We start from the raw sequence: 27,950 nt of genomic DNA on the forward strand, positions 1-27,950 counted from the left end.
CACAACCAAGTTGACCCGAGTGAAACACTCAGATATAATCTAATACAAATTCCCCTTTTATCTGAAATTGCAGACATGACTGTAATGAAAGGCAGGTTCACCTCATTCACACGTCTGGCTCTTCAAGTCTTCAGTTTCACATCAAATTTCAAAAGCAATTTACATTTAACTTAAAAATAGTTTTGCTGGCAGAATAGCGAAGTATATTCTTTTTTATCTTTTGGCCTCTTGGCAGAACATGGCTGCACGTTTCTTCTCTTCTGCAGCTTAACATTCCAGAGATGAATTCCCAGACACTGAGATCTTGGAAAAATTTAAGAGAAAAAAAAGTGGCTGGGTTATTTTCGACAGAAATTCATGATGTGTCTTTCTTCTCTTTCGCTTGGCTTCTGTTTTGCCTTTTGTAGCAACACACAAGTGTTGCTATGTGGTGGCCAGTTGCTATGCCTGAACACCCAGAATAACCATAGAAGAAAAATCCTCTCCATTGCCCATGAATAAAAACTAAAGTGTTGCATTATTCATGAGGATATTTTAGTTTTTATAGGGAATGGATTGTATGAGGAAGGATGAAATCGGAAATTTAGCTTAAATCAGACTTATATTAATAATTTTGCCCATTTAATGAATTACTTTTATTCTGTTTTGATAAATAATTGTTATTATTTTTTTAGGCTGTATCACACGCCTTGTGTATTGGGACAGACAGACAGTGCAGTGGTGTTGTCTATACAACAACACAAGGCAGCATGCTCTGCGGGATGTGTGGAGTTAACAGGATGGCAGGGGCACAGGGACGGGGGCGGGGCTACTATCGTCTCGGCTGGACTTGATTGGCTGTTGCGTCCTAAGGTCTGATGAGACCTTAAATGCTCCTCTTCAGCTGCACATTGCGATCTCTCTTAAATAACACCTGTCTGGGGTGTTAAGCAGCTTTAGGTGTCTGATGATTTAGTTTTAGATATATTATTTGATGGCTGATATTAAATGTAGAGGCCAAAAGTGAAAGATATAAGAAAAAATGTATGCATGAGTGGTTTAAATGTATTTTTAACACTCAGAAATGGCCTTATAATTGGATTTTAAGCACCATTTATATCTTTAATGTTCCAAAGTCCTAAATATGTCACAGCCATGCAGATGGGGGGAGATATTACAGTGGAAACAGGCTACAGGCTGTGTAAGGCTAATGTTTCCTGACAGCACCTGAATGCGGCACAGAGGGAGTTGGGTGACTCGTGTCGTGACGTTGCAGCCGTGGGGGCGTGGCCCTGGTGAAATCAGCTGGGAGAAACAACAACACAAAAGGAGTCGGCTCAGAGCAGAAACCAGATCTGGGGCTCCAGTTATGTTCTGGTTTCACTTGGAGAAGACGCTGGTTCCACATCACCGCAGCTTCACGTCAGGTCTGCAGCAGCCAGGGGAGACGAGCTGAGTCCCGGGGAGCAAGATTTAGAAAACAGCAGGAGGAGACAGCGAGTGGAGGGAGCAGAGGAGGAGGATGTGACAGGGGCAGAGGTCCTGTGTGCGACGGTTGTGTATGTTTATAGCTGGCAAAGAACTGCACACACACATACAAATACACACACGCGCGCGCATACACGCACACGCACACGCACACGCAGCGACCACCACCTCCCCATCAGCACCATCAGCACCATTCTCCGTGCGTCTTTTGTCCGGTTGGAGTGACCGGCTGCAGCGCCCAGCAGAGTGGCATGTGGGTCAACTCCGGAACCGTCGGAAGGTAGGGAACAGCCTCCTGCAGGAGTCACATGCTCCCACTCAGCCGTGCACAAAAGCCACTGTTTCTCCACCACATAGCCTTTTCCTCCACAGATCCTGACATCATCATCATCATACCATGGTGACCTTATTGTTCCTAATGGCTTTTTAATCTGCTCTCATGCGCGTAATAGTCCCCGAAGGCTCTCATTCACATGCCACGTGTATTAAATAGTTATTTTTGTACAGTGGAAGAGCGCTGCTTGATAAACCCACACGTGCCGCACAGACAGACAGACAGACAGATGTTTGTTTGGACTCATTGTTGCAGCGCAGCGGATGGATGGGCTTGGCACATTACGCAAGACTTTATAAGCGCACCATTTGGGATGTGGGAGGATGGTCCACCTTTATTTCACTACAGCGACACGTGACATACTTCTGATCTCGCCATGGTGCTGAATGAGTCCTGCCTTTTATTGACAATTCAATAGAGTCACTGGTTTGTTGAATCGGTTTCTCCCAAAAAAAAAAAATCTGTGAATGGGCCAGGTGGTTATGAATGACTGCAGGGAGGGAGGGAGTGCGCGCGAGGTGCTTTTCATTGATGAGCGTAGTGATGCTGAACCAGAGCATTAAGTGGAACGGCACGCGCATCAGAACTGTGACAATAGATAACGTGCACGATCTCAGACCACACACACACACACACACACACACACACACACACACACACACACACACACGCATGCACTCCTCTCTCTCTTTCTCCTACAAACACAGACACACAGCAGTGCTCATCTTTGGCTATGACGTCATGAGGATTGTGTTTATGTGTGTGTGTAGCTGCATGGTTTTGTGCAGAAGCCTTCACCTGCAAACGAGTAAAGACAGAATACTTTAAACTGAAGAGATTTTTATTTGACTAAATTGTCATTTTTAGCCCTCTGCAATTAGTCATATCTGCGAGATGTAGTTGTGTAAACAATTTGGCTCTCCTCTTCTTCCATATTGTGCAATCTTTGTGCTTTGTGCCAGTACATTTTTCTCCTGAAACAATGTCTATTAATGGCAACACTGTGTTTGTGACTCATTCTTTTTGTGGAAGTTCTAAATTGTATTGATTATTTGAACAAGCATTTAGTTGTCTACATCATCGTCTAAATACCTCTTTGACCAGTAGGGCTTTAGCATGGGGTGTTGAGACCCCCACCACTGTTAATGAATCAGTGCTGTCATTACATACACCTTCAGTTGGATCCAGAACAGAGGTGCTCATTGTCCTGGTTATAGGAGCCTTGCCCAACACTCTGACTGTGTCAACAGCTTTGAGATAACACGGTGCAGCACTGACCCACATGGAGCATTGGGGGCGGCTGGCTTGATAGTTCTGACCCCTGTACCAGGCTGTATAGGGAGGTACATGAGGGGAATAGAGCTCACAGTTATGTTTGTGTCTTCTTGAGCCTTATGTTACAATATGGACCGTAGAGATTGGGTGAGGAAAAATGATCTGTTACATTCACAATGGAGATATGTGGCCTGGAATATCATCCTCCAGACTAAATCAAACCACCTCTGAATCCTTTGGCTCAGTGTCACAGACCCAGTTCTGACCTGGTAGCCTATTAACGTCCACCCTGAGTGATCCAATCACAAGTGTTCAGCGCTAAGAAAAGGTCTGAACTCACCCGGATGTGTCCTGTAGGCCTCCTGACATCTGATCACTTAGCCCTCACTATTCACAATTGTCTTGGATAAATTTCAAATAAGAAACACAAAACTTGAAATTTCCCCAAATTTCATAGAAATTAAATCCTGGAATTTTTTCAGCAAATCAGTATTAAATGATGCAATGGTATTTAAAAGGATCTATGCTAATTTAAAGCTGTGTGAACTCTGTTCATAAACTCCAACAGAGTGTTATCACAAAGTGTTGTAATGGTCAATGACAAATATCAAAGAATAGTCAGGAAAAGAAAATAGTAACAAGGGATGAGAAATGGAAGAAAAGTGAATGACGGACGGGGGGGAGATATTTTAAAGCAAAATATTCTGTGCTGGAGGGGATAGTGAAAAGTAAGCATGAAGTGAGAGAATTGAGTTAAGACAGCATGAGAGAAATAGCAAGTGGAAAATATGGACACAGGAGGCGGAGGAGGAAGATGGGGAGGGATAAAGGAAATGAGGGCATCAGTATGAGCCCGTCTGTGTTTACAAAGCATTACTGCAGCGGAAGAGAGGAGAAGAGGAGCATTGTCTCAAGCCGGCTGACACACCGCTCACAAAGACACCCCCCCCATTTGTTTGAGATAGATGTGTTCATATCACCGTCTGCCATGGGCCGCGCATTAACACCAGTGCCATCTGCAGTGGGTGAGGCAACTACGTGCAGGCGTGCATGTGTGTGTATGCATGTCAGCGTCAGTGTGTGCTGCTGTCAGCCATCCAGGGAGCCAAGCAGAGGCTACAGACCAGGTTATGTAACCAGTCTGTGCCAGCTGCGCCTGTGGCAGTCAATGTTTCAAAAAAACACAAAAAATTGCTGCATACATGATCGCACACGCACCCACAGTTCTCTTCCAACAATTGCACATGGACACTTTGGCTACATGCAGCCAGGCCTGCGATAGTGTAAACCCTGTAGCCAATGCGTGAGTGTGCAAGTGTCGGGCCATGCGACATGGTCCACGTGGGTGGTTATTGGGGTCATTTTATTCATTTTTTGCCGGGCGGGGTGGAGGGAGCTGAGAGGCAGGCGGCTTCATCGTGACATTAGGTTGAACTCTAGCGCCAATGAAGAGGGCAAAAAAATAAAAAGAGGTGGATGAGGGCTATGGAGGGTTTTTGGGAAGCTGCCAGTGGATCGCTGAAGGTTTTACATAACAGAGAGGGGGAGACAGCAGGGGGGAGGAAACTGGGTGTGGGAGGGATGTCTGGTGAATTCTGCACCTTGATTGTTATTGAGAAAAGTGTAAGGTCATAGATGGATGGATGACAGGGCGGGCGGATGCTGCATGATAATGACTGCAGGAGAAACACTGGGTGAAGACAAAGTTGTGGAGAACGGCTCAAGTGAAGGATGGGATAACTAGTATTTGGAGAACGAATGGGGGGGAAAAACAAGGGAGTTTGTCAGTGGGTCAAAAGGTGTGGTTGAGTGGGCACCGTCAGGAACAAATCTGACAGACGGAGGGACAAATGAAAGGATTTGAAAAGGTAGCAAAGAGCGTGTGTCAAAACCAAGTGGTAAAGATGCCAGGATCTGTGCAGTGAGGGAAAAAAAGCTTGAAGCCATCTCCTGATGAAACCCCCCCTGGCCTTGAAGCAAAGCCACATCGAGACTCACGCACAGTTCAAATTATGCATGAGTTTCTTTGTCTGGCTGCTCCTCCTGCAACGAACACGCACGCGCGCGCACACACACTGACTCAGTCCATGACTTTCCAGGGTAAAGCAGAAGGTCGCTGTTTGTGTGTTTAGTGGGCGTTTGAGTTTCTGTCACAGTGTTCATATCACCGTCGTCCTCTCTGCACACATCAATGTGTCACTATAGTCAGGAATACGTGCACATTTTCACTGTTACATTCCAACGCTTCTTTGTCCTTGCAGCCTCCTCTGCTGCTTTGTTGGGAAGATGACACTGGCCAGCAGATGAAGTCTAGACGTCTGAGTAAAGTTCACTGTAGGTCGTTGTCTAAAAATGAAACCTGAGCTGTGCAGCTTCTCTTTCCGCTCGTCTGAGCCACTCTGCTCTGCTCTCACGGTCCCCGGCCTCTGTTCATCCCCCTCAGTCTTGCAATTAAAAATAATCACCAGAGTTTGTGAAAGCTTGTGAAGTTTAAATATAATCCCAAGAGCAGGTGCATATCTGTGAAGTGCAGTGGTGTGCGAGCACATAATTGTGTTACGTGTGTTGACCGACGCATGAACAGAATCTGCACTTGGAGCCCAGTGCGGTGCGTGAGATGGAGGATGATATCTGGGGGGCTGGTTATTCTTGATCCCCCTGAGAAACTGTCCGCACCACCACCGCCGCCAAGGCCAACTCATGATTACATCACTGCTTGCATCACCCCATGCCTCACAGCCTGGCCCTAAGCTTATTACCACATGCACACGCACGTGCACGCTCACATGCACACATCACACAGTCCCATAAGTCAGTTGCAGAGGATCTTAAACTTCACTCTGGTCTCTGCTCTGTCTAACTGTCCATCTTGGAGAACCACACATTTGACGATGGAGAGGAGCGTCAGCAGGAATACCTGTTCCCCTGAGCAGCTTTGGTTATTGTTGGTCGTGCCCTTTTGATCCCCATGGCATGACTGGTTCTAATGCCGGGCTGACAGTCGCCCTCTTTCTCTCTAAGACTCTAATAACCCCCTCCCTGCCTTGTCCCTCGTGCAATCCTTTTTACTTATCTGCTGTTGCTTTGGAAACGATGGGAATTAAAAAATATTACATGTCCTCTCACAGCTTATGTCCATTTCACATGTCCTTTCCCACATATTACACCTGTGCAGCTTTCAACCTTACCAGCCCTTCTTTCCTCTTTTCTTAAGAGGACTTCTGCTTTGGGAGCTGCAACGACCATCAGGCTGTGTTTTATTGCTTCTTCTACCTCCTCTCTATCTGCAGTACGTGTCTCAAGAGGTGTTGCAGCCAGACAGGTGGCAGAGTATATTTATAACTCTGACTCCAACTGGTCCATATGGGCCATTCATTCAGGAAACCTCTTTTACAGACTGAACTCAGGTAGGATCCCTGAGCTGCGCTTCCTGGCCGACAAAGTCCTTTGACAGGAAACCAGGAAACATTAAGGTGTGTTTTTGTTGTTGCTGTCAAGAGGAATCAACCGGGCCTCTTGGGATGGTTCTGTGCTGCAGCAGTAGAGTTATGAACAGGTTGGAGGTGAGCGAGGATTGCGGAGATCGGGTACACACATGGCTCATGTGTCTGATGAATAGAGGCCATTTTTAGCCGCTGTTGTGGGTCTGTCAGCGGCGGACGGGAGCGCTGCACCGGCATCCACGTCAATGGAATAACAAGTGAAGGGCCTTTATGAATGTTTCAGAGGCTCTATTTATGGGACCTTGGGGTGGCTCTTTGAGCAAGGACGGATGGACTGATTAACTGACTACAGGTCTAACTGTGTGCGTGTGTGGGCTGGTTATGCAACAGAGCAGCATCGTCCTGTAATGTTCTAAAAAAAAAAAAGGGTTGCAACATGTGTTTTGACATGTCAGAAATGCTTGTAAGCAGTTTATGGAAAGGGATTCTGATAAGCCTTTTACAGTGATGTGTGGTTTTAAAAGAGGAAGTCAGTTGAGCTGCGTACATAACCACCTCCGTCCTGTGCCGGGATTAGCCTGTAGCTGACAGGTGATCAAACACGCAACCGTGCATTTGTTTCGTGGTGCAAATCTATAGTAAATATATTTATCCCCAGTGCACTTGACCTAAAAGGTTTAATACAAATGGCTTCATGATATCAGGGATATCAAATGACTGGATTACACTGGAGGTGCCAACTGTTTTTACTGAGCTGGATAAATCCTCTTTTTCTCATCATGCACCTGCACCATGCAATAACATGGAGAACAATCTAAAGCTCTTCTCATGTTAATCCTTAGGGCAATTTAAGTTTTTATTTTTCAAATTGTACTGTTTCTTATTTTTTATTTCTTGGTGTCTTGGCATGTTTTGTTTATTTTCTGTTCTCTGCTAGATTGTAAATGAGGTCTCAATATATTCCCAAGATAAAATGAATGGATGAATGAATACATTTTAATAACTGTTTTCTCTGAAGCTAAGATGCTATCATCACGTCAAAAAGGGGAACAGACTTGACAGTGAGCTCAAGGGGAGTCTCTCTTTGTCTCTCTCTCTCTCACTCTGTGTGTGTGTTGTTACAGAAATAGCACTGCGGTCCCTCTATTCCTCAGCCTGCGAACCATGTGTTCTATTGAAGAGTTTGGCAGAAGCCCCTGAACACGGGTCATTATGGCTACAGCTAAAGCTTATAGACTTAACCAAGCTTCCCAAACCTGGACGGAGCAACCGTTAAAAACCTACTGTGCCTGATGCCTGTTACTTTCGCTGTTGCAGTCTCATTCCTCCCGGGCCACCTAATCAATGTGATTTTCATTTCCAATGCCTATTGAATTAACCTCTTTCCTTTCTTTCTGTGTCTCCTGAATTCTCCAGGGCCCTCTCCATGGATATAGACACAGATTATGAGCGGCCCAATGTGGAAACCATTAAATGTGTGGTGGTCGGGGATAACGCAGTAGGCAAGACCAGGCTAATCTGTGCCCGGGCCTGCAATGCCACCCTCACACAGTATCAGCTGCTTGCCACCCACGTGCCAACCGTCTGGGCCATCGACCAGTACCGTGTATGCCAGGAGGTGGGCACACGCATGCACATGCACACGCAGGCAAACAGAGGGTGGAAAGAGCCACATATAGACAAACTTGGGTACACTGTTAGAAGTGGTACTGAGGATAATTTGTTTATTGTGCATTTGTAACATCGGTAAAATCACCTCTTTTCAGGCCCATGAAAGAAAATGTACTTTATTCCTTGTTGACCATGAAGTTAGAATTTAAATTGTGTTTTGTTTCATTAAGCTCCGTGACTGCATAGTCCTTCAATTCCACCAAAAAAACAAACACCATAATGAAAGATGGGACTTTTAATGACTTGATGACTTGATGACATTGGTATGTGTGTGTGTGTGTGTGTGTGTTGCAGGTGTTAGAGAGATCTCGTGATATAGTGGATGAGGTCAGTGTGTCCCTGAGGCTGTGGGACACATTCGGGGATCATCACAAAGACAGACGATTCGCCTATGGCAGGTGAGAGACGCACGCACGCACACACACACACACACACACACACACACACACACACACACACACACACACACACACACACACACACACACACACACACACACACACACACACACACACACACACACACACACACTTAGACTGTCCAACTGCCAGAACCTAGTTACTGACCCAGTAACACAGTTGCTGATCGGCTGCCTGTTTAACTACCTTGCAACACAGATTGTTTTCAGAACTGGTTCAACCGAGACGTTTTTTTGTCTTGGCTGTTTAACTTGTAAAGCACTGACACAACTTCCTTGGGCTGATATGTCAAACAACACGTTGTCGTCCAATTCAAAAGAATCTAAAGCGAAAGGAAAACTGGGTCCTGACATTTTCTGGAGTTTGCCTTTTTCATATCAAGAATATAACATAAATTCTGCTGCATTTTTCCTTACAGCAAATCAACACTGGTGCTGGTCCTTATTGCCAAAAGCACTCAAATCGCGTTGTCTCTCCAAGTTGACATCATCGGCATCATCTGCATGTCTTTTTCAAACTGAGATATTTCTTTGTGTTTTTTCAGTTTCTGGTGCGTCGCGTGTTAGAAACGTCATTAACACGCTGATCACTGTGAATTTCAGAATATTTTCCAGCTGTATTCTCACACGAGCTTACTCTGACATTTTCCAGGCATTTTACCAGGTCGCTGGCAGGAAAAGTTTTGTAAAATACCCGTAACAATTAAATCAGACCTTTGCAATTTGACACAGAGCCCGAGGAAAATGTCCGGAGTTCAGTGCATGTCTGAAAGCAGCTTAATTTACAATGATAATGTAACTAATCCATCACACCCACATAAACACACCCACAGAACGTTTACCTACCCAGATTTTTTTTTTTTTTTTCGTGCAGTGCAGCTGCCAAGCTTTTCAGTCGACCTCTGCCCTCAGGCTGTTACACACTTCCTCCACCAAACATGATTGGATCATCGCTCTATCCTCTTACCCCCCCATCCCTCTATCAAAGCTGATTTATTGGCCGGAATGCAAAAGCACTTACATAGCAAAATCAGGAAATGCCTTTTCAAACGGCAGTGACCAAACATGGTCATGTGACAGTAGCACAGAAACGTAATGATACATTACATCATTAAATAATTACTGTAAACAGAGAGTTGATTATTAATCTATATAATTATGTGAATGCATTGTGTTTTATTTTTCCATTTAACAAAAGCTGAGATTTTTCCTTGTCATTCTATCCATCGTACTCAAATCTTTCATCATTGAATGTGTCATGTGCCATAACTCTGCACCACTACGTCACACACATGACCCTGCATGAGTTTTCGTGAGGGCGGGTGGATGCACACATGTTGCCACGTCATCTTATTGCAAGTGTATCTACGTGACAGACTGTGCGTTTGTGATTTGGTCGGTTGCGTGTGGTTTTGTTCGTGTTCTTTCATTCTCTCAGTGTCTGTACTGTTTGTGTGTGTTTTTAGCATGTGTGTGCGTGCATCTCCTGTATGCTCTGTCAGCCTGCAGTCAGCTGATAAAGACACTGTGCCAGCTCAGCTGTTTTCTGCCTGCCCGCCTCTCTGGCATCTGCAAGTCCAGGCATCGACCTCCCTTCATTCTCTTCCTCCTCGTGAGACTCTGTTCATCGACTTGTTCTTGCGAGCCCGTCTCTCTCCTCCAGCTTGACCTCAGATTCCTCTCTACCTCACCTGACCTCCCCTCTCCGCCATTCCCCTCATTACCCGGTTGCTTGACTGCCATGATTGTGCTTCCGCTTCTGTGCCCTTGACACCTTGCTGCTCCTTCACCCTCTCCGCACCTTCCTTCACTTTGTAGCCCTTTTGTTGATATCAAAACTCAAAACATCACATTGTCAGACAATACCCAGAATGTCACATGCTTTGTTAAGAGAGGAACACAAGGCAAACTTCACCTGAGCCAACCTCAAGTTCCTTTTTTAACCGTCAGCAGAAATATAAAAAAAAAACGTATTTTTTTCTTTGAGAAGCAAAACAGTCTTATAAAGGTGAAGGTGTTGCACCTTTAGTGGTACATTATCAACTGTTATAGTGCTGTGGTAAAGTTAATGACTGATGAGAGGCTGTGTGAGTCACACAGGTCCCTGCATGACACCTATTCAATGATTTATTACAGAAGACAGACAGCTGACTATTTGGGTCATTAATGTTGTGTTTGTTATTTATTACATAATACATCCACAACCTTTACTACTATCATATGGAGGAACCTCATTGACTTGATGCATTCCCTAGCCCCCCACCACAACCTTAACCATCACAACTAAATACCAACCTAACCCTTATCCTAACCCTAACCTGAGCTAAGCTTGATTCTAAACCTAAAATCAAGTCTGAATCATGGCCAAAATATCCTGTCTGTACCAGTGTACACACACACACACACACACACACACACACACACACACACACACACACACACACACACACACACACACACACACACACACACACACACACACACACACACACACACACACACAAATCTCTAATCTACCACTCACAGTGGTGGAACTATCAGTATCAGTGTATATTCTTCACTTCAAACCTAAAGCAAAGTTCCTATTCATTATATTTGTTTAACAATTTATATAATGTTTTAAAGTTGCATGTTTAAACAGGTTAACTTGTCTTTCACACACTCATGCCGAGCTCAACAAGTGAAATGAGACTGCTTTGAATCATACTGTTACATATTGTCACTTGTTTATTAATGCAAATGCTCAGGATATCAAACAACCCATTGTGTCTTCACTGGTCACATTGTGTCCCAGCTCTCTCTATTGTCTACATTTGCCTTCTTTGTGGGTTTCCATTGCAAACAGAACAACGTACACATTATACAATATCTTGTTCATCTGGGTCGACCTGCAGGTTGAACCTGGTGGCAGCTCTGCAGCGTAAAGCAGCAGCAGCGATTCCTTAGGTTCAAATGTTGTAATGTTTACCTGCACACTCAAACTTTCCAAACAGCTGCTTCTGACAGCGTGGTCGGAAACGTTCAAACGCATTCAAGGTCTCTCATTTCCTTTGCTGTGCTGGAAGCCTTTGATAAAATGCGTCTCCTCCAGTCTCAACAACATTGGTGGCAAGTACGTACAATGCTCTGCTACAAAAAGCTGCACCGGCCATTATGGCAGTGAAGCTTAAGTTTAACCACGAGAGCAAAGGCACGTACACATAACATGACCTCAAATAGACTAAGTCATGGTAATGATCCTTTGACAAAGTGCTAATGGAAATTCCTGTGTTTGTGTGTGTGTGTGCGATGTAATGCATTGCTGGTGTATATTATGGCCCTGGGGCATTTGAGCTTTTGAGAGATTACATTAGTGAAAGTAAAGATCGACTATGCTGCCCATATCGGCACTGTAGAAATATCCTTTGTAGCAAGTCCGTTGTAGAGCTGTAAGTAATTCAGCTGCATTTTCTTAGGTCCTTTTTGTTTTGCATAACCCCTATAAAAATGCTTACTTACTCTGTTGGTCTATTTGTTTGATTTGTGCAAAGATACATCAAACTTAAAGTTAGGTTAAATACAAGCTAAAACAAATATAAATATATTACAGTGCAGTCTGCTCTGCTGCTTTGTCTGCTCAGTAAATAGGCCATGTTAGCTGTAGCACAGGTATTTTGCTCAAAGGGAATAAGAGCAGTGTTAAAGTTATGTCTAATGCTGCTCTTAAGTTCAAGGTTCCTTTTAGTATCTCACATCTTATAAATAAATATATATTAGAGTACCTGCAGGATATCAGTGATGGTTAATATTGCATTGATGTAACTGGGGTCAAAAGTTGTGTGTAAGAAGTAGATAACTTAGAGATTGTAGATTTTTGCCCTGTCATTATTGTTATAACACCAGATGATTTGTGTTACTGACACAGAGCTCTATCAAACATTACCCAGAAACACACATGTCCCAACATGCCACTGAAATATCAACCCCAGCTGTCATCTGCTTGCTCAAACACATCGGTTGAGGAAATTAATTTGTGTGTGTGTGTTTGTGTGTGTGTGTGTGTATCCCGATCTATTCTTAGCCTCCTCTTTGTGGTCAGCGTGGCCTTGGAGGGCTTAGGGAGATTTACATAAGAGACAGAGAGAGATGGGCAACACAGATCAGCAGCCCAGAGGCCCAGACTCGTACATAGATGCACACTGAACACCCTCACCCACACATGCGTCCTGTGACCCACCTCATAGATTTTTCAATGGCCCCATCCAGAATCCGACAATACAAGTTTCTTCCATACGCACATCATTCATGTTCAAACATAAACTGACGTGACTCCTCTATCACCTTCACTCTATCAAATATCACATGTCATCTTTCTGCTGCTCATGACAAAAGAAATCAATTTTCCTCTGACATCTTTTTTCCATCTCATTTGTGATTAGCTGAAACTACATGAAATGAGGACTCTTTCGTCTCCTTTCGTTTCCTGTAGGTCCGATGTGGTGGTGCTTTGCTTCTCTCTGGCCAATCCCAACTCCCTGCGCCATGTCCGCACCATGTGGTTCCCGGAAATCAAGCACTTCTGTCCCCGGACTCCCATCATCCTGGTCGGCTGCCAGCTGGATCTGCGCTACGCCGACCTGGAAGCAGTTAACCGTGCACGACGGCCCCTTGCCAAGTGAGACACCAGATTCATTTGCATAGAATCCGCCGCATGGTGGATTTTTTACCTGTGGGGTTTGTTCTGTTAATCAGTGATCAATAACAACAGCAGAGCAGTAATTGAATCACCACAGATGAGACATTGACACATTTTTGATTGATGTTGTTTTATTGGTTAACTAAAGGTAAAAGTTGATAAAATGACCAGTCAGTTGCAGACAATACCACTTTTTCCTACCACCTTGCGTGTATTTGACTTGTTAATCGGAAAACTGTCATCATTAATAATGTCATCTCTTCTTTACTTGCAGACCAATCAAACCTACAGATATCCTTCCTCCTGAGAGAGGCCACGAGGTTGCAAAGGAGCTTGGGATACCCTACTACGAGACCAGCATTGTTGCCCAGTTTGGAGTGAAAGATGTTTTCGACAATGCCATCCGAGCCGCCCTGATCTCCCGTCGTCACCTGCAGTTCTGGAAGTCCCACCTGAAAAAGGTCCAGAGGCCCCTCCTCCAGGCACCCTTCCTGCCTCCTCGCCCTCCACGCCCAATCGTGGGCATCCCAGACCCCCCTCCCACAGACGGCGAGGGCCCTGATTCTCTTTTCTGCCAGCCACTGTGCACAGATGTCCTTTTCCTCCTGCAGGCTGGCACCACTCGCGTCTTTGCACACAAAGTCTATCTGGCAACTTCCTGCTCCAAGTTTTACGACCTTTTCACCCTGGATCTTGGCGGATCGTGCGTGGCACCGTGGGGAGAGGAGCAGGAGAGCAAGGAAAACTTGGAGGGCGGGGAGGAGGATGAGCAGAGCAGGAGAGGAGCCAAGGAGCTCGCCGGGCGCACTAAGAGCCTGGACATTGATAAAGACGGGGTTGATGGAGGAGTGCGAGGCCTGAATCGACCCCAGCTGCTCCAGCAGGGCTCTTTGAGGACTTCCCAGAGCGATAATGCACTCCCGTCCCGAGCCCAGTACTCCCTCGGAGCTCTGGGGACTGGCCGAGCACTTTCAGGTTGGGGGAGAGGGTTCCTGAGCGTGTGTCTGGAGCATGTCGAGGATCCAATGACTGGACAACCACGACTTGTGACTGTGGTAGCCATGGATGCTCTTATACAAGAAGAGCCATTCAAGGTGATGGACTTAAGAGCAACAAGATTATTAAAAAATATATTCATACAAAAGGGCAATATTCTGTTGTGTGTCGTAGAAAAGTTCTTCATCATTCCTGCAGACTAGCTCTTCATTTGACCTCTCGACCTGCTCTGCTTCCAGGCGGTGCTTCAGTACCTGTACACAGGCAGTCTGGACGAGGGCCGAGGGGACCTGATGCAGGTGGCCACCATAGCTGAGCTGCTCGAGGTGTTTGACCTGCGGATGATGGTGGCCAATGTTTTGAACAGAGAGAGCTTCATGAACCAGGAGATCACCAAGGCCTTCCACGTCCGCAGAGCCAACCGCATCAAGGAGAGTCTCAATAAAGGGACCTTTGCTGGTAAACCCCTGTGCAAATCACTGCCTCCATGCTTTCACTAGCATTCATGTCATTGTAGATGTTGTCCATGTGCGCATCAGTAGGTGTTTGTAACATAAACTGTATATGAAGATGGATGACATAACTGCTGAGAAAAAGTGAAGCCAAAAGCGTCTCAGATCACCAGCTGGATGCTGGCTACAGTATAGGTCATAAATCCTACCTACTCCATGTTAGTGGATAGGATATGGACATAAGAAGTCAAAGTACACATCAAATCATTTTTTGTCAAAGATGGTTTCTGTCATGTTAGGTGGCTCTTAACACACCAGTTTGTTCCAGTGTTTATTTTATTTAAGTTTGGGTTTATTTAGTTTGAGGCTGTAAAATATGTGTTGAGCGTCATGAAATCTAAGACTGAGTCACGATTGGTGGAGCATGTGTATCGTCTGGACCTCGCTACTGCGACTCCATCGCATGATCGCTCCTGGCTCCATATACAAAATGGCAGCGTTCGTATCTGAGATATTTTGGCTTTATTTCTAGAAGTGGGAGGAAGTGTGGAGTTGAGACGACCATCTTTATATACAGTCTATGTCTGTAGAACTGTGTGTGTGTGTGTGTGTGTGTGTGTGTGTGTGTGTGTGTGTGTGTGTGTGTGTGTGTGTGTGTGTGTGTGTGTGTGTGTAGCGAGAGAGAGAGAGATGGCGTAGTTGAGTAATATGACAAGTTGAGGATGAAAAAGTGAAAGAAAAAGACAGAAAAGATTTTGCTGATTTCCAGCACCATTCTCTTTCTGTCTGTGGAAACCTAAACCTTGTGTATATTTGCTTGTACTGTTTGTTTCCCACTGAACCTATGTCATAAAATATGCATTTCATGGGTTGTGGTTAATCTCTTGTGTGAAATACCCCTAAAGTCATCAAGTCACTTGATGACTGTTGTGTCAGTCAGCTTGGTTGTCTTGTATGTGTGTGTTGTGTGTCCCCCTAAACTGTTGTGTTTGCATGTTATCACTGCATTGACAACCAGTCTGCTGTCTCTGAACAAGGCCTGTCTCACATTCACTTCTTTCTATACTTTCTCTACTTCTTTTAAAAATTATACTATCTTAACAACTACATAATCTGTTTTATACCATATGTTCCTCCAGGACTGAATTAAATACATTAAGACTTACTTTTCAGCATTATTACTCGAACATCGTTTATTTTTTGGTTTGACACGACCAACATCCACACAGGATTTATCCTTCACCTTTTACCCTGCGTCCGCTCTCTTTCCCTTACTCTTTGTCCAAAGCTGTTCTGTCCTTCTGTCAATTTATCTCTCTGTCTGTCTACCTGTGTCTATGTCTTTGTGTGTCTCTGTCTGGCCTTCTGTCTGCCTGTGCGTGCGTCTGGACGTCTGCCTTGTCTGTCTCTCCCCCCTCTCTGTAGCTTGGGCTTCTGTGGCACTCCACGAGATGAATGCTCTTTTCCCACCCCGGTTTTAGATGTGGTGTTCCGCCTGGACGATGGCTACCTCCCGGCCCACAAGCCCCTGCTCATCTCCAGCTGCGACTGGATGGCGGCCATGTTCCGAGGCTCTTTCATGGAAAGCTACGTCGAGGAGGTGAGCTCGTACATACCAGGAAGAGGTTGAGGATGGAATTGGATTTCAGATTTTGAAGAACCATTTAGACCCAGTTCAGACCTGGTGTTAACATCCATCCTGAGTGATGCGATCACAAGTGGTCAGTGTTAAGGACAGGTACTCAAATTAGTCGTGAATGCTTCCTGAGATGTGATCAATCAAACCAGAGCTGACGTATTTTCACTCTAAGGTATTTTCACGCTTCTCAGTGTCCGTACATCAATTTGATTGGAGCCACTGCAACAATATCAACACAGATCACCACATCAAACATGAATGCACACATTCTTTCACTCAGCCCCTCCTGACTCTGCTCGCCCTCTATCTCTTGCTCACAACGACACACATACACACACAAACATTCTCATCGGACACATCTGTCAACCTTACAATGACACAATTTGGTCTTCAGGAACTCGAATGACACGTGTGGTTATTTGCATATAGAGCAGGGTCAGAGAGACATTTAAGTACCAGATGTGGAAACTCGAACTTAGAGCTGTCTGCTTGTGATCGAACAGTAAACTCAGGTCAACAAAAGGGAAATCTAATCACCCAATAATAATCAATAATCAATAGGTAAATAAGGTAAAGATAAATCATTTATCGGATAAGGTTTATTATCTTCAGGACAGTGCATAGAAAATGATTTACAGCTCAAGATCCTTGTGCCCTGTTATCAGATAGACCTCAGACTGTTTTTTCATTCACCTACCAATGTGGTTCTCTCTTTCTCACAGGCATGCATGCACACACACACACACACACACACACACACACACACACACACACACACACACACACACACACACACACACACACACACACACACACCCTTCAGATGCTGTTTAAGGCCATGTTTTTTGCACCATGCAAACCACAGTTTTCAGTTTGTTGCAACACCACAGAGACACCGGGGCACTCTAATTATTTAATCAGTAGTTACCATCCCTATGTAGCTTTTCGGGTAGCACTTGTTTTCATTGAATATAATTCACAGATTATATTATTACATTAAAGACAAGCCAGCAGTTGGAAAACAGCCTATAGTTAGAAGCATTTCAACATTAGTGTGAGGGTTTAGGTTAGTGACGGCAGAATGAGGATGTTGTGCACTAACCCGTCTCAGTACCTTGAGTGAGCCCGGAAGAGGAGCTCTTTTGAGGTCAGCCTTACTTGTGTGCCGGGTCTGGTTACTTCAGATTTCTCAGCTCAGTACTCCTCCGGTTGTTAGGGCCTGTGCACCGGACCCGGCCCTAACCACAGAGAGGAAGTTCACGTCACTTAACGTCGATGCTCCCTGGACTGTGCTGCAGAACCAGATCCCCTGGGGTATGGTTACTGTCAAGGTCAGCAGCGTAAGTTTACAGAGATCCAGCCCCGTAGAAGGATTAGAAGTAGGGAAGAAATAAGGTAGAGAGAGCGAGACAAGGAGTGAAAATGTTGTATATTCCCTTTAGAGGCAAAGCTCCAAGTTATAAGGCATGTTAGAAGAAAGCAAATTTAGAAGTTGGAAAGAAACTGAACCTTTTTGTGTTTCCATGTGGATAAACCTAGATTTTATTCCAGAACACAACATGTGAGTGGGTGTGAAAAGGCCATTGCACCTATTGTGGCCAGGGGTAAAAACAGGACATCAGCATCAGTGAGGGGGCTCAGTGTTTGGAGCTGGTGGGCTGCCGGTGTCTATGGTTACTCTACACAGTCCACGGAGCTGGCAGCGCACAGACGGCAGGTGCCCAGAGAAGAGACAAAGACTCAGAGACAGCGAAGCTCCCAGTGTTTATGCTGTATGTCAAAGAGTGTATTTGTGTTTGCACATAAGTGGAGCTGTATTTTATGCAGCTGAAAATCTTAACAATACTAAATTAATGATTTGGATTTGACATATATCAACAGGAAGCTGCAGTTACTGGACTGTACACAGGCTATGAAAGTTGCTTCCTTCCTCAGTTGACAGGAAAAGATGGTTGCTAAGTGTTGCTTGTGTGCAGACTCTAATTTCAGAATTGCCATTGGCTGCTTATTTATCCTTTTGACTTGGAGACACGTACAAATAAATATATAGTGTATGTCAAACTGGGCAGAAATACTTACTAGAACACTTTAATCTTGTACTTTAACAGAAGCAGAGTTTTTTATAGTAGGATTCAGTAACAATTGCGCAACCTTACCACAGCAGATTGTCTCATTCTGTTCAGTTATATAAAAAGAATCAGTACTGTATTTAAAGATGTTTAATATTATTGTTCATCAGTTTCTATTGGAGTATGATCTATAGTGACATAGAGGTTCATCACTTATGTGAAGGTTATACATTATATTTACAACACAGAGTGATCGAGTTACAGCAATAGACTGTATATAAAAATGGCCGCCATAACAGCTCCTCTAAGTGAAGCCAAAGTGTCTCTATCACCCCCTGGTAAGTGGCTGCAGTGTATAGGTCATAAGTCTCACTTCCTCCATGTTAGTGGATGGGACAGGTGTCAAATCTGGCTCCAAATGCACAAGATGGCGGTGCTCGTATCAGCAATATTTTGGCTTCATTTTAGATAGAAGGAGGAAGTGGAGACCCGTCGTCCATCTTTATATATAGTCTATGGTTGCAACCGAAAGAAAGTCTCACTCTGTCCTTTTCTAGATCAAATCAAATACAATGCACATATTTAAGAGACTATCAACTTCTGCAGCTCTCAATCACTCAGATTTTAAACATGGGAATATTCATTGAAATATTGAAACAGTGGAATTTGGACACAACAACATGAACAATAGAAAAAACATGGTTAATGGGTTATGGAAATCAACAGAAAACGTCATCATGTTTTAATATTACAGCTGTTTTCTGTGAGGTAAGAGTGTTATATAAATCCACTACATACATGGACATTCATAGAACCTGAAACCCTGTTAGAGGGAGCGAGAGTAGCATGTGATCAGTCAGCGCCGTTCTATTTTCATGCTCAAGTCACACTTCCTCCTCAATATTTTTAGACTCACACATTTCCCTGTTCATGCTGTTCTGAGACAACATGGCTAATCTAACTGTGTGCAGAACAAAATGATGATACAGACACAGATTTAATATGATCATCATAATTCGTGGTATTATTCCCTTTTTGCACACACACACCTAGTTGAGTAGGTTTTAGCTTTGGTGTAGTGCAAACTCTCTTGAGGTTTGCTCTCTGTGTCAGGCATTTAAAAACTGACCCCTGCATGTGTCATGGTACACCCTTGGATTATGTTCTAGGTGTACCATTGTGGTTTTATGTTCACAACGTGAGCGTGCATCACCCCCCTCTCCTCTCCCCCCCGAGAAGAGGGGACGGAAACAGGAAAGTCAACAGGAAGTTGTTATCAGTAGAAGATCAACTTTTTCCCCTGTGGAGAAAGAGTGACCTGAATTTTCTTACTCCTTCTCCTAAACTTTGTTCCTTATCTGTGGTTGTGGCTATTTGACTCGCTGCACATTTAATTTTAATGCACACTTAAGTTTAAATTTCAGTTTTATGTGCGAATTTTTCAAGCCTCTTTGGGACTGACATCACATTTGCATAAATTTGCTGTTTTTCCCTTCCTTACCTTTCCTTTCCTTTCCTTTCCTTACCTCACCTTCCCTTCTTTACCTTCCCTTCCCTTCCCTTCTTTACCTTCCCTTACCTTTCCTTTCCTTACCTTACCTTACCATACCATACCTTTCCTTTCCCTTACCTTACCTTAGCTTACTTTTCCTTTCCTTACCTGATCTTTATTTTCCTCCCTCTCCTTTTCTTTCCTCACCCAGTTTGTCTTCTTATATTCAATTTCATCATAATTTTCTTCGCTCCAAGCTTCATGTCTATGCAAATGAACTTAACTTATGCTCAACTCATAATTGACCACTAGGGGGAGCAAAATACAATAAACCATAGACTGTACATAAAGCAATAAACTCATGTTGTTTCTTGTCACTGTGACCACTCAATAATGCTTCCTGGCCCCAGCCGGGGGCTTTAAGCTCTGCAGACCACATATGTCTTCGGCGTTCTGATTTCTTTTCGTCATAATGAGAGGTCACACCACGATGACATTCTCCTAATTAGCTAAGGGAGTAAAGGTTAAAGAGCGGCTACACACAGAGAGCTCCTGGAGGGGTCACTTCATCCCCCTCATCATCATTTACCTTTCTTCTGCCCTTCCTGGGCTTAAACTGTTGATGAATTGCTGTTGGTCTGACTTACAGTAATTAGGCCAACTAAAAGGTCCTGCTCATTAGTATGCACTTTGCATGTTGTTTTACCTTAATGCTAAACATGTTTAAATGTGCATGTCTGGAATGGTTCAATCACCACCAATGATCACTGAAACCAGTAGAGTGCATCTGTAGGTATGTCCTGTTTATCACAAATGTGAATGATACCCCACACTGTCTATATCTTCGGAGAGTATTGATATAACCTGTGTCTGAGTGGAAAGGGTCTGAATCTGGATGTAGTTTTGAGGCACGATAAGGCCGAGCTCGCTCCTCTCTCTGCTCAGTGTTTCCTGTTTGTGCTTTGGGATGTTTAGCTTTAGCCATGTTGCTCACATCACCAGCCCCCACACAGAGCTTTTCATCTGAGCCAAGATCAAAGTGAATGTGGCGAGAACAGGATGTCCTCTGCCCTTTACCTCCAAATACCCACAGGTCCGCTTACTTTGATACCACTGTTTTCATCTGGCTCCACTCATTTACAGCAATTACTCTTGATTCACCGTTTATGACTTTACCAACATGTCATTTTGTATCTTCACACAAAAGTGCAAATGCAGGAAAGGAGACATAAGATGCTTGTGGACTCAGTATAAACTCATGTATTTTAATGATAAAAATAAAGCTTGAATAAATCAATTTTCTTAGTTGACCTTCTGTCCTTAATCCCCCCCTTATCTTAATTTCCCAGGTATCCATTCCAAACACCGGTACAGCCTGTATGCGTGGGGTGCTGGAGTTTCTGTACTGTGGTCATCTGACGCCCTGTGCTGGTCTAGAGCCCATGGAACTGATAGTGCTGGCCAACCGCCTCTGTTTGCCGCGCCTTGTCGCCCTCACAGGTAAATGCTCTTTCTCTTTGACATTTTAAAACGATTTTACTACCTATATACTGCCATTACATGTTTTATCTGTGCACAAATGACTTTTTATCCATGACTCTAGTAAATGTAGTAATTCACACTGCTAGAAAACCTAAAAAAAAGCATTACTTGTAGGCCCATATCAGTGTTGCCTGTAAACAGCACATATTGATGTAATCGTGTGCATTCTGTGGGTCTTCAGAGCAGCACGCTGTGGATGAGCTCCTCCAGTTGGGGGGGAAAGGAGTTGACGTAGATGGACAGGTGTTGTCTTACCTCGAGCTATCACAGGTCTGTTCCTGTTACACTATCACTGTTCTTTAAATAGCAATTGATTCATAAATTAAAAACGATTCAGTCTGTTATTCTGTTTAGTGTTTAACCTTTTTACTTTTATCTCCTCATGACTCCTCTGTTTTGCCTTTTGCAGTTCCACAATGCCAAGCAGCTCTCAGCTTGGTGTCTCCATCACATCTGCACTAACTATAACAGCATCTGCCGCAAGTTTCCCAAAGACATGAAGGCCATGCTTCCAGGTACAGACGCCTCTATTTACCTTGAGCTGCCGTTTTTATAAATGCAGTTTTCCCCTCACAAGAACTTGGATGATTTTTTCTTTGGAGTGAACAAAAAACAATTTTCTTAAGCCCATCACCAAGGAATTGCAGCATGCCTTGTTCACAGAAAGCACACATACGCCCCTCATGGGCTGTGTTAATAAAGAAAAACATTTTGGTCTTTAACCAGGTACATCAAAGGTTATAATCCATCCTCACATTTAATGAAAGTGCATCTTAATACACAAATTTTATAAAGGGGAAACTAAACCACTGCTAATCATTTTAAAATCTTGTCATTCCTCAAGGGTTTTATGTGTAAAATAATATTTCATGACTCTTTTTCCTCTTTTCCTTGTGTCATTTTGTAATGCAACATGCATGTCTGAAATTACACCTGAAACATCCAAACATGTCTTTTCCTTCTCTGTAGAAAACCAGAGGTACTTTGAGAAGCAGCGCTGGCCTCCGGTGTGGTTCCTGAAGGAGGAGGACCGCTACCTGCGCTCTCAGAAAGAGCGCGAGCGCGAGGAGGAGATCCTGCGCAAGCAACACACCAAACGCGGCTGGTGTTTCTGGAGACACCCGTCCTCCTCTCCGCATGTCTCCTAAACGTCCTCCACTGACTTTTTCATCACACCCAGGAAAACCAAACCCCCCCAAAAGCTTACAGAGGAGTTTGGCTCTGAACCCTCTATCAGTGGAGAACTGACTCTCAGTGCTACTCTGCCTGAATGTCAGCGTGTTTTGGGGGGAATGTACGTGCCTCTTTATAACTGTGGGTGACTTCATGAGTGCATTTTGGTATGCTTGTGTGACCAGTGTGGACTCAGCTGAAGGGTTAGCACGTGTGCGAGTGTGTGTGTTTGAGTGATGCTTCCGAGTTGAGTGCTTCCCAGACGCCCTCCTGATCTATGAGGGCCTGTGGCGTTGCAGTGCAGCCCCCTGTCCCCTCCACCAGAGCTCCTTCCCTCCACCAGCACTCACTGGGTCTCAGCCTCTGAGTGACTGGACTGGGAGCAAAGGGCTCTCTTATCTCTCTCAGTCTCCACCCTTCACATTGACCTTAATGACTTATTACACACTAACCGCGGCGGCTCCTGTCAGGGAGCGTCCCTCTGCCTTCACTTTTACACAGACTGTTAGCTTGCACATAGATACCCGTGCCCAAGCTCCTCCCCTCTAAAACCAGCACTGGATTCCCAGGAACGGATGCTGACAATTGTTTTGATATAATTTGACCTTTTTCTATATATTCTTGCACCTTCCAGGATACTCCAATCAGGGGGAAGGGTGCACACCACTCCCAGGAAGTGCTGAGGACTTTGACGATTGCCATTGCGCCCCGCAAAGATGAGACTGTTAATCCAGAGCCCAGATATGGGTGTAAGGGTAACTTTAAAACTGGGAGCAAGTTAGGATGCTCCGATCAGGAGTCCAAATCATAGCCATTAACCTCCAGTCCGGTCATGTTGTGGTCCCTGGCATTCATCATCCACCCCGTGCACGTTCCGCCTCCTCCTCTTGCACACCACACCTGCAACAAAACAAAACGTCAGCTCTCCTCGACGAGTCGGATTCACCAAAACTGCACTTCAGAGACATTCAAAGTGACCGCTCTATAGCAATGAAGGGGGGAGTAAAGAGGGCTAGCCTTACTGGATACCTCTACCACGGAGGAGTGATGGATACAGTAATAAACAAATGCGCTTGTAACGTCCATGGCCACTAGGTTGCATTTGAGCACCTCAGCCAGCCTGCCTTTACACCCCTACAACACTAGGGGCAGCACTGCTCAGGGCCCCCCCAGGCACTAACCTTCACCCTAACAGTATGTTAAAGCCTACTTTCCATCATTAGGATCATAAGTATAACTTCAGTCGTAAAGTGTTAGAGGAAAGTGAAAGCACATTCACAGTGTTATTGGTGCATTTGAAAACTATACTTAACTTTTGGTTTTCACCTAATTCCGAATGCCAAAGCTCTTTTAATCTCTCTCTTCCTCGTTTATTCATTTCTGCTTCCTTTGTTGGCGGAGAGGGGGTGGAGGAGAGACGAGGGCGTGGCTCGAAGGTGAAGGGGGGCAGCGTGATGATAGAATCCCTCCTCGTGGAAACGTTTGCTGGACATTGCCTTCCATTCCTCTTGAAAATGGTGCTTAAGACACAATAAGTCCACAAGAACACACAGACACACACATGATTTTTTTTTATGTTCACAGTTTAACAGTCTGCTTCGTTGTTTAGTGTTTACCTGTGATGAATGTGCACAGAGTTAATAATGGTATTCAAATTTGGCACATGAGGATTTTTAAACCTTAAGTTTTTTTTCTTCAGAGATCAAAATAGATCATGTAGAATGTGTAGATCTCTGCTTTCACACACAGTGGTTACAAACTTGTTCTTTCTTTTATCTTGTAAAAAATATGATCTGTTTTGCTTCCCCAACCTTAACCAGGAAAATAATGTTACTTTAGCTTGACTTGCAATCGTGAGTGTTGGCTCGGACGACAAATGGATTGATTTACAACTGCGTTTGAGAGCAAATCAGATTTTCTTGCTAAGGGTGTTAATTTCTTTGGGCTTTAGGACTGAATGTAAAAACCAGGCTTTGTTGATGAGTTTCTATTAGCACGTTTGTTCTATTTGTGGGTTCGGCGCCCCTCAGCTTTACGCAGGTAACTAAGGCTGATAGATAGAATGTGCAAGACGTGTTATGCCGTTCATGTGTTAAAGTCATTGTCGGCTCCTGAAAAAGGCGCGAGATGGAATCTCATGAGACCCGAGTGAGAATTGAGGTGATTCCGCTGTGAAAAGAGTGAAAGTGGAGTATTAGTGCACAAGTCTCAGCAAGAATAACATGGAACCTACATTTTGGATTTATTCCATGGATTTAATCTCATCCCAGGGCAGGATTATGGGAATTTAGAAATGATAACCTCAAGAGGAGCAGGTTGGGGGACAGTTTTGTGATGGACTTGCATGGCCTCCTTTTTTGTCGCCGATAGAAAGGAGGGCAATAAGATTAGTCTTATTTGGGTTGATCCATGAAGACTTTTCTCTCGGTCGATGTGCCTTTTAGTTAAAATTTGTTTTTATTTTAATTAAAAAAACTAATTTGGGATTGAACATCTTATTTCAAACCTGCAGACAGGTTCTGCAGCTGCTGACTTGATGGATGCAGCAGACAACGGCTATAACTGTAAAAAGGATTAGGCCATTCGGCTCTATGCATTCTCAGCCATGATCCATCTTGATTTTAGACCCAACGAGAGCCATACACTTTTTCTGACAGGAGACATGTTGCCGGGAGACAGTAGGAAAAACACAGGTGCACATAAGGAATGAATTACTGGGACTGTTGAATAAGACAGAGCCATCTTTAATGTTGCACCTGCTCCTTCTCTACCGTGACAAGTCAAAATGTCTGCCCACTGCAGAGAACATGGCCTTGAATCAATCTCTTAAAAGGAAGTAGTCCAGTAGGTGGGTGTAATCATATGGCCTTAGATTAGTCTGCTCCTTCCAGTTTGGTGTCTGCATGAGGAAGGACTCACACGGTGTTTGGGATTCTCCACTGACCAGGTGGTGGAGAGGCAGTGATTACAATGAATCGGGTGTAACTTCTCAACCGCTGATGATTCTGAGAAAGTAAAGCTTTTTTTAAATGAGCACTAGCTGGCCTGTGTGCGGGGAGGGTGCAGCCACTTCTTGGAATGTGGTTCATTTGCATGGTGGCCTAACGTTGTTATTATAATGACACTTTGTGCTGGAATGCACTTTCTTTTTCTTTCCCTTTTTTTTGTACTGTACCTTTTCTGTGCTTAGCATGACTTGTTCCTTATGTACGATCGTTTCAATACCTGATGATTGTAGCACAATGTTTCCACTTGAGTCTTTCAAATATTCCCACCTTGAACCCCACGGTAGCTTCCTTCTCGCTATGTGGCTTGATGCACAAGTCAGTTTCAGCTCAGCTTAAGGTAGCATCACTTAATACACCACTTTAAAATAAACTGCTGGGACGACCACAGACGCTTAAAAGAAACAAGTGCAGACAAGCTGTTTTGCAGTGTTATAGCTGTCCTGTTTACTATAGTTAATACAATCAATCACACTTGTGATTTTAGTGATACTGGGCACAGGGTGAACACCTGAAAAAACATTAAGAGCAAACTCTCAAACGAAATCAAGTATTACAACACACGTATTTTAAGAATATGCTGAATGGCTGAAAGCCGGGTATAATGTTTATGGGTTCTTAGCCTGCATGAAATGACAGAGGTATTAGGAAAAGCATGATGCATGTTTCTGGTGTTAGCTGGGTTTCTGTATATACAGCAGAGCTTCTCGACCTTGGGATTCTGACCATATTTGGGGTCACTTGGTATGATCACAGGGTCATGGGGAAATAAAATAGAGTGATTAAAAAAGGTTAAGAAACCCTGACTCACAGAGAGGAAAAGAAACGCAGAATTCAAAACTGTATAAGCTTTATTCCACAATATTTGCTCCACATTGATATTCTCATCACATTCTTTTTCCGCCACTACTTTAGGTGGCGCTCTTCTTCCCTCCTTCCAGGCCTGATCTTCCTTTTCTTTATCTAAAATGTGAGGCCTAGTGACTGAGAGAACACCTTTCTTTAGTCTTTTGGTCTTTTCTGCTGTGCCTTCAGTGAAATCTCACTCTTTCGGGCTGCGTGCAGGCTGATGGCACTTTCACCTGCAGCCTCCTGAGCACAGAACTAAAAGCGGGCAGCTTTCTTTAATGTACAGTATCTTAAAGCTTGTGTAGATTAGATTTCTTTAATAGTTTTGGTGCAGAAAGCAGTTACTGGCAATTAGGGTCATAGTGATAACATCCATCCGAGGTATGGAGCTTTACAAGTTCAGTCTGTAATATATCGCCTGTTCTAAAGCTACACAACTTAAATTACATATGACCAAGAAACCCGGTGAACCAGCAATTTTAAAACAATGTATTCGCACTCTTTTCTGGTGCCTGCACTTTCTATTATGTAGCCTAATACTACTCTTTTGATAAGTATGCCAATTCTTTATATTTAGCACTTTTCTTGATCAAAAGTTAAAAATATCTTTTCCACTCTCTCATGTTCTCTTTCTCTCTTAAGCCAAATTCACCAGTGTACCCGATTGCTTCCACTATTTAGCTGCATTCTAATATGTTGAGTTCATGCATAAAGTCAGTGTATTTCTATTTGGGGAACAGCATCTGTGAAGTACCAGTTGGATTAAAGGCAGATATTAGCTGTGACAACTACGTATATAATGCTTTAATGAAGATGGTTGTACAGTACAGTGTTGTAAATGTTAAACGAGTCCCGGCTGGATTGAACCTCTCACCTTATAACTGCTCACCACACTGTATGTATTTACTGAGCTGGTGTATACATAGGATCTTATGCACGGAGAGGCCCAGGACAGGGAGGGTGTTTCTATAGACAGACGCGGTGACATTAGCCCCTGGTCTATACTGTAATGTTGAAGTGGGTTGTTCATACTGTTTAGTATTGTTATGCACTTCTGTTTCCATTGGCTCATATGAGTTTAATATTAATATTTACTGCTCACGTTAATTATTGTGTGTTAATTACAATAAAAGGCAAGAGAGAGAGAGAGAGCGCACCACACTCACAACTATTAAGGGCTTTCAAGAAAATATACAACAATCAGAATGTTTTGCTGCTCCGCTGTCGCAAAAAAAAGTTTTGAAACTAAAAAATTTGTAATATTTTTGAACCACTGTGATTTGTACAAACTTTCAAAAAGAAAACTTTTTTTCTTTTTTTGCCATTTCAGTATTTTGATGTTTGACATGGATTTTATTAAAACTGTTAATCTTTTGAACTTGTCTCACATCTGTTATTGTGTGTTATGTGTGAGTGTGTTATTTGTTCCATTTACCGTTACTCAGTTTAA

The 27,950-nt window shown here is 43.8% G+C and overlaps 1 protein-coding gene across 1 annotated transcript; it reads left to right on the top strand.

The window, feature by feature from the left end:
• The first annotated feature begins 1,555 nt into the window (after positions 1–1,555).
• rhobtb4 (Rho related BTB domain containing 4) lies at positions 1,556–27,874 on the top strand. The gene is made up of 11 exons (XM_035166511.2): positions 1,556–1,747; positions 7,936–8,137; positions 8,485–8,588; positions 13,077–13,262; positions 13,558–14,377; positions 14,519–14,738; positions 16,213–16,331; positions 21,281–21,431; positions 21,655–21,743; positions 21,883–21,988; positions 22,443–27,874. Exons 1-11 carry the CDS (start codon positions 1,719–1,721, stop codon positions 22,619–22,621), a joined length of 2,205 nt encoding a protein of 734 aa, XP_035022402.1. The 5' UTR covers positions 1,556–1,718; the 3' UTR covers positions 22,622–27,874.
• Positions 27,875–27,950: the final 76 nt, after the last annotated feature.

This window comes from Hippoglossus stenolepis, chromosome 9, assembly GCF_022539355.2.
Source record: "Hippoglossus stenolepis isolate QCI-W04-F060 chromosome 9, HSTE1.2, whole genome shotgun sequence".
Lineage (NCBI taxonomy): Eukaryota > Metazoa > Chordata > Actinopteri > Pleuronectiformes > Pleuronectidae > Hippoglossus > Hippoglossus stenolepis.